The sequence below is a fragment of the Geotrypetes seraphini genome, chromosome 7 (genome assembly GCF_902459505.1).
Source record: "Geotrypetes seraphini chromosome 7, aGeoSer1.1, whole genome shotgun sequence".
Taxonomy (NCBI): domain Eukaryota; kingdom Metazoa; phylum Chordata; class Amphibia; order Gymnophiona; family Dermophiidae; genus Geotrypetes; species Geotrypetes seraphini.
In genome coordinates, this window is record NC_047090.1 from 5347284 (window position 1) to 5359855 (window position 12572).

General features: G+C 44.7%; 1 protein-coding gene across 3 annotated transcripts in view; it reads left to right on the forward strand.

The window, feature by feature from the left end:
• The window catches only part of WDR91 (WD repeat domain 91), a 45023-nt gene extending 33398 nt beyond the window's left edge, over positions 1–11625 (forward strand). For all 3 annotated transcript variants that reach the window (XM_033951014.1, XM_033951013.1, XM_033951015.1), the window contains exons 14-16: positions 264–376; positions 1710–1907; positions 7771–11625. In XM_033951014.1, coding sequence (XP_033806905.1) covers positions 264–376; positions 1710–1907; positions 7771–7935 — 476 coding nt within the window. In that variant the 3' untranslated portion in view covers positions 7936–11625. The remainder of the gene's footprint in view (positions 1–263; positions 377–1709; positions 1908–7770) is intronic.
• Positions 11626–12572: the final 947 nt, after the last annotated feature.

Consider the following 12572-nt stretch of genomic DNA (forward strand, 5'->3'; position numbering starts at 1 on the left):
CAATCACTCTAAAATTGTCCGTACCGGGGCTCCGTCGGTGCCGTCACCCATCAGTCAAGAATATCTGCCTGCTGTCCCTGGATAGCACCTGTTATGGTAAGTAACTGTGCTTTACTGTAACAGCCCACGAACACTACTGATGCCCGACTTTAGTCAAGTACAGATGATGAAAAGAAATGGAGCTGCTTAAGGTAGTGATAATTTGCCCTCCCTGCTCCGTGTCTCTCGTGGTGTTGCCCTCTTTCTCTGCATCTGTCTTCCAGATATGCAGCAACACCAGTGTGCAATGAGCTGGAAGGCCCATGATGGTGAGGTCTATTCTGTCGAGTTCAGCTATGATGAAAATGCAGTTTATAGCATCGGAGAAGATGGAAAGGTACAAGTAAATTTTGAGACGGTAGAGGGGAAAAGATGGGGGTGCATGCTGAATGTGGCTTATTGGACAGTTCACTACTGATATATGGACAATATGCTCCTCACCTGGTGAGATTGGTAACCTCTGCACAAAAGGTTGGATAAGCATTGGGTTAACGAGTCCTCTAGCACCTAACAAGGAATGGCCAGATGTTATCAGTTGATATGAGGAAGATTCGGTAAACTGTCTAAAACACATCTGCAGAGGTTACCTGGCTCACCGAGTGAGGAGTGTATTGTCTATATATCAGTAGTGAACTGTCCGTTCCTTACCCGGGTGCTAGAGGACTCGTTAACCCAATGCTTTGACCTCCCCCTCCCAAGAAGTGTGGGTTCATGTCTTTGTGGAGGGCCCATCCAAGTCGCAATAAGAACATAAGAATAGCCTTACTGGGTCAGACCAATGGTCCATCAAGCCCAATAGCCTGTTCTCATGGTGGCCAATCTAGGTCCCTAGTACCTGGCCAAAACCCAAAGAGTAGCAACATTCCATGCTACCGATCCAGGGCAAGCAGTGGATTCCCCCATGTCTTTCTCAATAACAGACTATGGACTTTTCCTCCAGGAAATTGTGCAAACCTTTCTCAAAACCATCTACGCTATCCACTCTTACCACAACCTCTGGCAATGTGTTCCTCCTATTGGTTTTAAAAGTATTTCCCTGTAGTTTCATTGAGTGTCCCCTAGTCTTTGTCATTTTTGACGGAGTGAAAAATCGATCCACTTGTCCCCGTTCTACTGCACTCAGGATTTTGTAGACTTCAATCCTATCTCCCCTCAGCCGTCTCTTTTCCAAGCTGAAGAGCCCTAACCTTTTTAGTCTTTCCTCATACGAGAGGAGTTCCATCCTCTTTATCATCTTGGTCGCTCTTCTTTGAACCTTTTCTAGCACCGCTATATCTTTCTTGAGATAAGGTGACCAGAACTGAACGCAATACGCAAGGTGAAGTCACACCATAGAGCGATACAGGGGCATTATAACTTTCTTAGTCTGGTTAACCATCCTTTTTTAAATAATTCCTAGCATCCTGTTTGCTCTTTTGGCCACTGCCACTGCACATTGGGTGGAGGGTTTCGTCATATTGTGATTCCACTTAGGGTCATGACCTACACTTTGGGAAACCCTGCACATGAAAAGCCTTGTATCCGTATTGAGTTTATCCAGTTTTGCTGGCCCTTTACCCCTTTCTAGCCCTCGCTTGTCCCATTAACAGAATTGCACTGAACATACCAACACTCTGAGAGCACCTTTAAATAGAACTTGAGCTAAGTCAAGTTTTTCTCTGTCCATTCAGTTTATCCAGTGGAACATTCACAAAAGTGGGCAGAAGGTGTACGAGTGTTTCCTGCCTTCAGATGCCACGGGTCCCTTTGTTCTTTCGGGATACAGTGGGTACAAACAAGTGCAGGCTCCACGCGGAAGACTCTTCGCATTTGACTCCGAGGGAAGCTACATGCTGACGTGTTCTTCAGCTGGTGGGATTATCTACAAGGTAATGTGTTAAAGCTGTGGAAAGTGCCGGCACCTCCCCCACTGTCTTGTACGCTTTATTTCCTGATAAACTCAAATGTGTGGGGTTTTTTTTTTCCCCCTTTCTAATAGTGACTTAGAAACAAAGATTTAAGGTCTTTGTAAGGAGTGAGCTGTGTTTAGAAAGCTTTTTTTATTTTCAAAAGCCCCCGTTACTTTAATATCGTGACCCATTACGCATTCTGGCCCAGATTCCGTCTATAGCATCCTAAGCTTAACTGCTTAACAAGTCAACCAGTGCCAGTAATTGGCAATTGATACCTAATAATTGACTTTGGCACAACTTTTCGACGAGGCGGGTCTACCAGCTGGACGGGCAAGAACCGTCTGGTCTGAAGAACAGGTTAGTTTGGAGGTTTGGGGGTTGTTAGCGATCCAAATTGTCGGGGGGGGGGGGCATCTTCTGGCAGGAGGGTTTGGGCACCCTCCTGCCAGCGATCGGGGGGGGGGGCGGTTGGTAGTGTCGGAGGGGGGGCATCCGATCGGACAGGCCGCGGCCCGCTATATTTATAGCGGCAGAGAGATCCCTTGCTGGCCTACATTTTAAGGTTTCTTCCTCTACTAGGGAGACGCGTAGGGCCACCTAGTTTCGCCTAAGGCCCTTAGGCGAGCTTAGGCGTCTTGCGAGTCTCCCTAGGCTCCCGGAGGCGCCTTCAGGCCTGCCTGGGGAGCATTTTTTTAAAAAAACGTGCATCCCGATTGGCTGATTAGACAGCTGTAGGACGCCTACAGCTGCCTAAAATCGGGACGCACTTTTGGAGAATCAGGGCCTATATGTCATGTCTGTCTGTCCGTCCAAGTTAGATTGTAAGCTCTTCTGACTAGGGACTCTCTATAAATGTCAAAATGTACAGCGCTGCATACATCTTTTAGTGCTATATAAGTGATAAGTAGTAGTTGTTGTAGTAAGCTCTTCTGAGCAGGGACTGTCTATAAATATCAAAAAGTACTACGCTGCGTACACCTTTAGCGCTATATAAGTGATAAGTGGTAGTATTATATATAGTGGGAGCCTTTTATAAAATCATGTGATCGGTGCTGATATTTTTGGTGCCGTATGTAGAATTTCTCCTGTGTATAAGTATATGAAGTGAAGTGTAGAAGTGTGCACGGGGACCTCGTCTGATCCCCGTCCCCATCATATCAATACCGTCCCTTAACCTTCCCCACAGTTTTCCTTCCCATCCCCCAAATCAATCTGTATTTAAAAGATTTTCAAATTCTAATAAAACATAAAATGTGTCCCTATAACTTGATAAAAGTTAACACAAAACATACTTTGATAATGTTTTTTTTGCATATATATTTAATATGGACTTTTCTTTGGATTGATTTTTTTTTTTTTTTAAATTTCTGAGGTGTTAGTGTTTCAAGCTTCCGAATCAAGTTTCAAGTTTATTTAAATTCTTCGATTTACTCGCAAACTCCAAATCCAGTGCGATTTACATAAGTTAAGAGTTAGGTTAAAATAAAAAAACAAACAAACATAACAATTAATACTAATTACAATAATACATTTAGGGAAATAGGGGCCGACAACAATTGGCTTAAATACAATTCTAAAAAAAAAAAAATAATAAACAAAAAAGGAAGGTCTAATGACACAAAAGGTTGGGGAACAAATACCTGCTTGATTTTACTAGATCTTCTTCCTAGTCTATTGTAACTTCGAATAAATCCATTAAAAAGCGTCCTTAAATAACCAACTCTTTAGGAGACTTTTAAACTTGCTCAGTCATTTTTCTTCTCTTACATTATTAACTGGGAGTGAGTTCCAAATTTGAGGGGCTGAAACAGAATATATATATTTTAATGAAGGAACTACTAATAAAGATTTATCTTCAGATCTTAAAGATTTTATGGGAGCGTACAGTATTAGATATCTTTCTAAGGATGTAGGGGCTTTGTTTATAAGTATTTGATGTGTAAGTAATGCTATTTTGTAAGTGATTCTGTAGTTTACCGGTAACCAATGTTTTTCCTTTAGAAGTGGTGTTACATGATCAAATTTTTTCTTTTTCAGAATTATTTTTATTGCGGTATTTTGCAGAATTTGTATTCTGCGTATGTCTTTTAAGGTGGACCCTTTGTACAGGGCATTGCAATAATCAATTTTTGATATGACTAATGCGTGTATTAATATATTTAATGATGATTCGTCAAGGAAAGCAGATAATGATCTGATCAGTCTTAACCTATAGAAGCAGGTTCTTACAAGTGAACTAATTTGCTCATGGTAACTAAGCTTTTGGTCTAATATGACCCCAAGAATCTTCACCTTAGTGACTGTTTTAAGGTTAGTTGTGCACGGGGACATACTCTGGTCCCCATCCCCGTTCACATCTGATCCTTCTCCCATCCCTGTGGTATTAATGATTTGTTTTGTTACCTACATCGCGGATTCCCACTGTCCCATCTCCATGCATACCTCTACATTTAAACAATTTTATTGAACAGTCAAATAAAGTACAACCGATTACCAACATTCATAACATTCCATTGTTACCTTATAGAAACCAATACAAAAACAGGTACACACATACAGGGTCCCTACAACAAGTGCCCAGAGAATCACAGCAACCAATAAAATGAAAAACGAGGAGGAAAAAGCCTCAGATCCCAGCCCCCATTCTGCAGAGACAGGGTAAAAATCCTCATCCTATATAATAAAACGCTAGCCGCGCATGCGCACTCAGACTTGCGTGATCTGTGATCCCTGATCTGTGATCCGTAGGTCCGTGGTCAGAGTGTGTATGCGGCGGCCAGACAAATCGGGAAAGCACAGCCGGCGACTCCCCCCTCCCACCCTCACTCACCGCCAAAACCACCACTGCCAAAGCCTCCTCCTTCTCGCTGGCTCACCGGCGTTTAAATTGAGAAAAGCGCTGCACCGCGCTAACGCTGGCTTTGCCGTCTTCTGTCCACTGCGGCCCGCCCTCTCTGACTACTTCCTGTTTCCGCTAGGGTTGGCCGCAGTGGAGAGACGCCGCCGAAGCCAGCGGTAGTGCGGTGCAGCGCTTTTCTCACAATTTAAACGTGGCGGCTGGGAAGGGGGTGGCGGGAAATGCTGCTTCTGCACAGGGAAGTGTGTGTGTGTGTGGGGGAAATGCTGCTTCTGCACAGGGAAGGCCATGAAATGCTGCTGTTGCACAGAGAAGGGTGGGAAATGCTGCTGCTGCACAGGGAAGTGTGTATGGGGGGGGGAATGCTGCTGCTGCACAGGGAAGGGTGGGAGGGAAATGCTGCTGCTGCTGCTGCACAGGGAAGTGGAGGGGACGGAGAGGGAAAGGGGGCATGGGAGAAATCTTGGTTTGCTTTGGGGAGGGGAGACAGAAGGGGGCCATGGAGAGACAGGCAGGCAGGCAGCGCATTTGAACAAAAGTCAGACACACAGAAAGACAGCAGGCAGGGAGAGAGACAGAAAGAAAGAAAGACAGACAGACAGGGTGCCAGAGAGAGAACCAGAAAGAAAGAAGGACAGACAGCGGGAGGGAGAAAGACAGAAAGAAAGGAAGAGAGAGACAGGGGCAGGGAGAGACACAGAAAGAAAGACAGACAGACATATATTCTAGCACCCGTTAATGTAACAGGCTTAAACACTAGTAGACATATAAAAACCTCACGTACAAATGAAATCGGTGTTCTGTGCAATGGAAGTAAATTAACAAACGGCTTATGTGCGTTACAAAAGGTCTGTTTGAATTGTGCTTTTCGACCAAGATTCTGGTTTTATCCAGCTAATTGCAGGTGCCTCTGGGTTATTTTTCTCCTTGCCTGTAAAATATTTGAAGGATCAAATCAAAAGCTGGCATGGAGTTCTTTTTTTGCTGAGATCAATTTTCAGTCTAGGGAATCAAGGCATCTTCCAGCTACATTTCTGTTTATCCTTTGCCTTTAAGCAGGTGCATTTTAGGATATGACATCAATTCCTCCCTCTCCCTTTCCCTTTTTTAGTCCTGGATGGTGTCTTATAGCTATATTTGTGAAGCAGCAAGACGCCACTGAAGTGGTTTCTGACAACACGGGTACTTTCCTTTGTTTTCCTCTTTACACTGTACAGCTAATGCATTTTTCAGCACTCATGTATCTGTTTTCTAAAGTTATGGCTTTTGTTGCTAGGTCTGTGCAGTATGATCACACCCTGCAGCAGCCATGAAGGTGAAACGCTGACTATCGTCGGTGTGACAGACCTTTTCTAATGCAGATAAGCCTTTTGAAATTTCTGTGGATTTACTTGCATTGCACAATGCACTGATTTAATTTTTATATGAGGATGATTTTTTTTTTTAATGCCTATGAGGTTTTTTTTTACCCTGCTATACCTGTCACCTGTCTCTGCAGGATGGGGGCTGGGATCTGAGGCTTTTTCCTCCTCATTTTTCATTTTATACGTTGCTCTGCTTCTCTGAACATAAGAATTGCCGCTGCTGGGTCAGGCCAGTGGTCCATCATGCCCAGCAGTTTGCTCCCGCGGCGGCCCTTAGATCAAAGACCAGAGCCCTAACTGAGTCTAGCCTTACCGTAGTACGTTCTGGTTCAGCAGGAACTTGTCTAACTTTGTCTTGAATCCCTGGAGGCTGTTTTCCCCTATAACAGCCTCCGGAAGAGCGTTCCAGATTTCTACCACTCTCTGGGTGAAGAAGAACTTCCTTACGTTTGTACAGAATCTATCCCCTTTCAACCCTCTCGTTCTCTCTACCTTGGAGAGGGTGAACAACCTGTCCTTATCTACTAAGTCTATCCCCTTCAGTATCTTGAACGTTTCGATCATGTCCCCTCTCAGTCTCCTCTTTTCAAGGGAGAAGAGGCCTAGTTTCTCTAGTCTCTCGCTGTACGGCAACTCCTCCAGCCCCTTAACCATTTTAGTCGCTCTTCTCTGGACCCTTTCGAGTAGTACTACGTCCTTCTTCATGTACGGCGACCAGTGCTGGACACAGTATTCCAGGTGGGGGCATATCATGGCCCGGTACAGCAGCATGATAATCTTCTCCGATCTGTTTGTGATCCCCTTCTTAATCATTCCTAGCATTCTATTCACCCTTTTCGCCACGCATTGCAAGGATGACTTCATTGACTTGTCGACCAGTACTCCCAAGTTTCTTTCCTGGGGGGTCTCTCCGAGTACTGCACCGGACATCCTGTATTCGTGTATCAGATTTTTGATCACCTTACACTTATCCACTTGTTGAGGTGCCCCTGTATTAGTCTTTGTGATACACCTATGTACCTGTTTTGTTTTTGATGACAAGCAGAAGGGTGTTTAGTTGTTCCATTGTCACCTTCACAAGTAATGGCAGAAGAATAGTAAATGATGGCACCATGCTTCATCCAGACTCACCACAACAGCCAGGTTACAGCCCTCTAAGGCTTTGATATACGTACAAAGGTCTCTTAAGGTTTGTTTGGTTCCATCCTTTCCTGTCCGTCTAGTTGAGTTGCCAGAGTTGTATCTGCTGTAAAAAAAAAAAAGAAATTCTATATATGGCGTCAAAAATATCTGCACCAATCACCATGGCGCTTAGCATGATTTTATAAAAGGCTCTCACTATATATATACTGCTACTACTTATCACTTATATAGCGCTGTACTTTTCGACATTTATAGATGGTCCCTGTTCAGAAGAGCTTACAATCTTACTTGAACAGACAGGCATGACATATAGGGTCAAGGATCATACTTTGTGGCATAATACTTAGGCGGTTGAGTTGTAAAGCAAGATTACAGCTTTCTAGGTATTTTCTCTCACGTTTTTATACGATACACAATAATTGTTTGTTTCTTCCATCTTTTTCCACTTTGCCTGCCTGGGTTCCTTTTTCTGTAGCTAAATAATGAAGAGAAGTCCCTGGAGAGCTGCCTTGCCCTTGGAGGCCATCGGGCCCCGGTGGTCACAGTGGACTGGTGTACAGCTATGGACTGCGGAACCTGTCTCACAGCTTCCATGGATGGCAAGATCAAGCTGACCACCTTATTGGCACAGAAATCCTGAGGCCTTGGAAATGCCTAGTAGCAGAAGCTGTGAATAATCAGTGTTACTGCCGCCATGGATTGCTGGGTCACTGGAAGGAGGGAAACAGACACTCCGTGCTCTAACAGACATGAACCTTTGTCTTACCCGAGAGGTCAACTCATTCTCTGTTTTCACTCTGGCCATTTTGCATTTACTTAAATGCAGGGTTTTTCTACTCCTTATTGAATCTATGACCCACTTGGTCGCTTTCCTCCTCTGAATAGGAAAATGAAAAGCCAGGGCCTTAGCTAGCTGGGGACCAAAATTCACTTTGAGCCCTTCGTGTCTGTGAGATACTCCATTGCCACCCTAGCCCTGACTTCTTTTGCTTGTAGCAACCTCCATAAGAGTAAAGGAGTTGGAAGAATGGTATCGGGACACACCAGAGAACCACCATCAAGGTCCTCTGCATCCTGTAAGTGATTCTTTTTTTGAGAGTATCTGGTATTTATCCCTAAGCTGACGGGTAGCTGGATTTTATTTATTTATCCTGAATCCAGAGGCCTGCTGGAAAAAAGCAGAGCTGGTAATTTAAGAAGGGCAGATTTTGCTGTAGCTTCGTGCCATGTGCTCTTCTATGGAATTAGACCGGTTGCAGTTTTATTATCTGAAGAATTTACGGACACAAAAAAGAAACATTTGAAATAACGGCTTTCCAGACCCGTCCTCTAAACTCCACTGCATATGCAGAATGTTGCAGGGGTAGGCAATTCCGGTCCTCGAGAGCCGGAGCCAGGTCAGGTTTTCAGGATCTCCAGCATGAATATGTATGAGATGGATTTGCATGCACTGCCTCCTTGAGATGCAAATCTATCTCATGCATATTTATTGTGGATATCCTGAAAACCTGACCTGGCTCCGGCTCTCGAGGACTGGAATTGCCTACCCCTGGTCTAGTGTATGCCTATCTGTTGAGGATATTCTGAAAATGCAAAGGGCTGTTGACAGGGGAGATGGGCAGGAAAGGGGTGTGCGCCAGGACAGATTTGAGAAGCCCTAGTTTAAAAGATGGTCATCTTCTGCAGGGGCAGAATTAAATAAAGATTAGCCAACATCATGCAGAAAATGACGTATGATGGCTGCTGCAGCTGTAGCTATGTAATTCCAGTTCAGGCCAATGTGTGTGTGTGTGTGTGTGTGTGGGGGGGGGGGGGTGGAGGATGTAACTTGTGACATGGTTGCTCCCAGAGTTCTAGAGTTACAGGAGAGACGAGCTTAACTGGAAGCCATCTGCTCTATGCACTTCATCTTGGTTCCGTGGTCAGTGTGTCAAGTAAAGGAGTCCCTATGGTCTCCTTCCATGTTTACAGGTTCAGCATTTGCAGGTTCAGTTACTCGCGAGAGCTCCATCTGTATAGTGATAGCCCTTCATCTTGATATGCTGGAGAGTTAGGGAGCTGAACTGCAGGGAGGCGTCAGAGGCAGAGCACTATAGATTTTTTTCCACGGGGGGTGGGGTCCAGCTATTTCTCCCGCAGGGAAGGGGCAGAGTACAGAGGAAGGCAGTGGAGGCACAGTTGGAGGCAGTGGAGGCACAGTTGGAGGCAGAATAAAAACTGCTTATCCGGTGAGGGGTGGCAGAGATGAAGGCAGAAGAAAAAAAACTGCCTGGTTTTTTTCCCACTGTACAGCTTGGTGAGCACGCTGAAGAGGCATGTTTTCAGATCATGCTGCTCCTGTGGATGTGCCTCTTCTTCTGTGCCTGCTCCAAATTTGCTAGAGACCGGCAGCAGGGGGGGGGGGTGTAGTAGGGAGAGATTTGAAATTCTGCCGTGAAAGTGGAAAGTTATTTGTAAACGTATGATATTCATGAAGGGCTGTGTGCCTAATGCCAGCAAATATGAAAGGAGACCTGCTTTCAATTTATTTTCTTTTAAGGTGCTCACGTGTTGTTCCCCGAGTTCTGTCCACGCCTGGAGAGCAGTGATTACAAGGTGGCTCTGGTTAGATGCATTTACATGTCCCCTAGATTCAGTGTGGGGGGGGGTATAATGAGGACAGGATTAGCCTGGCCTTTCCCAGAGTGTCTCTAATTGAGATGCGATGTGCAGAGTTATTACTGCCGCTCTTCTAACGATACAACTGGAAATAATCCGTAGAGGAGGGATAATGTATTGGTTGAACGTTTCCTGTATGTGCTAAAACAACAGTTTTCCAACCCTACTGATAAACGTGATAAAGACTTCAGTAGGACTTGAGTAGAGCAAGTTTTGTACAACTGCTTCTCTGGCATCTACTTCTGAGCTGTTGCTAAGTGTGCCCACTTCCATCACAGATCTTTATAGTGTGTCAAAGATATTGGGCCAGATTCTGCAACTGGCACCGGTATCGGCCTGCGTTCTAAAACCGGTGCCAGTCACGTGTCAGTCAATCAAGCACCGGTTCCAGAATCGATCGCAGCCAAGTCAAACATAGGCATCGCAAACTTAGACCAGGGTTTTGAAGGCCTACATTTCTAGCGCCTGTGTTTGACGTAAATTGCGTCTACCAGCACCTAAGGTCTTTTCTGGGGTTAACCTTAGGCGCCTCCATTGAAGACATTCTGGCATTGGAAATGTAGATGCAGGCGGGTGCCTATCTTTTTTTTTTTTTTTTAATGCAATTTTAATTGCTTTTAACTGATATGGTCAATTACCTCGCCACTTAAAGGCAATTAAAGATGATAGAGCGCTGTCTCTCTTCTGGCACTGCTTCTAGAATTAGAGCCATTGTGTTGATGCGATTTCAACTCAACGTGTCCTTATAATTCCCATGTCAAGAGGTTACTATGACAGATAATGTGTGCTGTAAATCCACAAGACACTTAGGGCCTCTTTAACAAAGCCGCGCTAGCAGCCCCGAAGCCCATAAAGATTTAAAGGGCTTTGGGGCTGTTGCGCAGCTTTGTAAAAGAGGCAGTTAGCTTAAGAACTCAGTCCAATGCGTCTTCCTTGGGTCCGACGAGGGTCCTGGTTTCATAACCTGCTTAATTCTCTCAAGCTGTGACTGTTACTTGATGTCAGAATTGGAACATTTTATTCTGTACAGTTTTTAGCATACAGAGGAGCTCTTGTTACGATGGCACTCCTGAAAAATGTTTGGAGTATTTTGGCAAACAGGTTGCTGAAATTTGTAGCAAGCAAGAGGCAGAGCCCATGAAGCTTATCAAATATCAAAGTATTTATGTTTTTCAGAAGTTGTAACTAGTATATTATGAAAATCTTAAATACGGTAAATGCAAATGGGAAAAGCTCTGCTTTACTTGTAATTTAACCTTCAGGAAGGCTGATGGTGGAGCTTGAAAGACACAGGCTGAATATAGAACAGGTCCTCAAATTTGTTAAAGTACAAAAGCTCTGTGGTCACATAAAGAGCAAATGCTGGTTTCCCTGTTTGCACAATGGGAACCAGCTGGAAGGCAGTATAGTGGCAGAAGACTGACTTGTCATAGGGGTCCTGCCATGGCAGGATCAGCGCATTTTGCTGATGTGATGTCATCAGCCTAGTAGCCACAGGGGACCATAAAGCTATTACTTGGCACCCAATGATTTCTGTAGGTGACCAAAGACATTTCTGTTACATATTATTCCTTGCTTGGATATGATCAAGTTTTTTCATATAACCTTTCCTTATCATCTGCAAAGGCAAGAAAATATTTATCTAATTTTTAATAAATGAATCTGAACTGCATAGTTTGTTTGTTCTTGCTTTTTATTATAAATTGAATCCCAGCACTCTAAAGTTGCCAGTTCACCTTTGGGTGCTAATTGAGGCCTGGAGATGTAGTTCAGAGGCTGCTAAAAGATTACATGGACAGGAAGAGGGGATTGGCAGAATCTTGAATCTTTGGATTAACATGGTTAGGATGCATATCATTCCTGAACTCTTAGGCAGTCAATCCCTTCCCGGGAGATTCTGTGTAGAGAGCCTCATTAGCATTTTTTTGTTCTGGGTTGTCCAGCAAATCCTTACATAGTTCCAAAAGGGCTTTTTAAGGGTGGCCCGGTTTTGAAATGACCACATGCATCCTTTTTTAAAGAATCTGGTAATCCTAGGAAAGGGGAATAGCAGGCAGCAGGAATGGCTAAGAAACTTCCTACTCTTCCCACTTTTTGTAAGATTTCACAAAAGGCTCCCTCCTGCACTTTCCGATGCCTGCAAAACCAGTGTACAGTACTTGATAAAACCTCTCTCCTGCAGCTTCTAAACTCCGCCTTTTTGACGTCATCACCTCGTGAAGGGACAGAAATCCCCGGACGGCCAGAGTCCAAAATGAGGCTTGGGAAACGCGCTATTGGAGCAGCCAGAGCGAGGCTTAGAACGCACCGAGAGAGAGAGAGGCTACTGGAGCACCACAGTGAGGTTTAGAATGCACCGAGCGCTACTGTTGGAACGCCAGACTGAATCATGGAACGCTCATTGGTTGAACCCGCCCTCAAAAAGAGAAAAAAAAAACCCCAAACAACCCTGGCTTTGACTGAGGCAGTGACGTCACTTCCTGTCAGGCGTGAAGTTCTCCAGCTTACCGTAAGAAATCTTGCTGGGGCGGCCCTCAAGACCGGAAGTGGTGTAAGGTTCGGCGCTCTGATTGGCTGGCTGGCAGGGGGCGGAGCTGGGCATTTCCGGTTTGGTAGAGG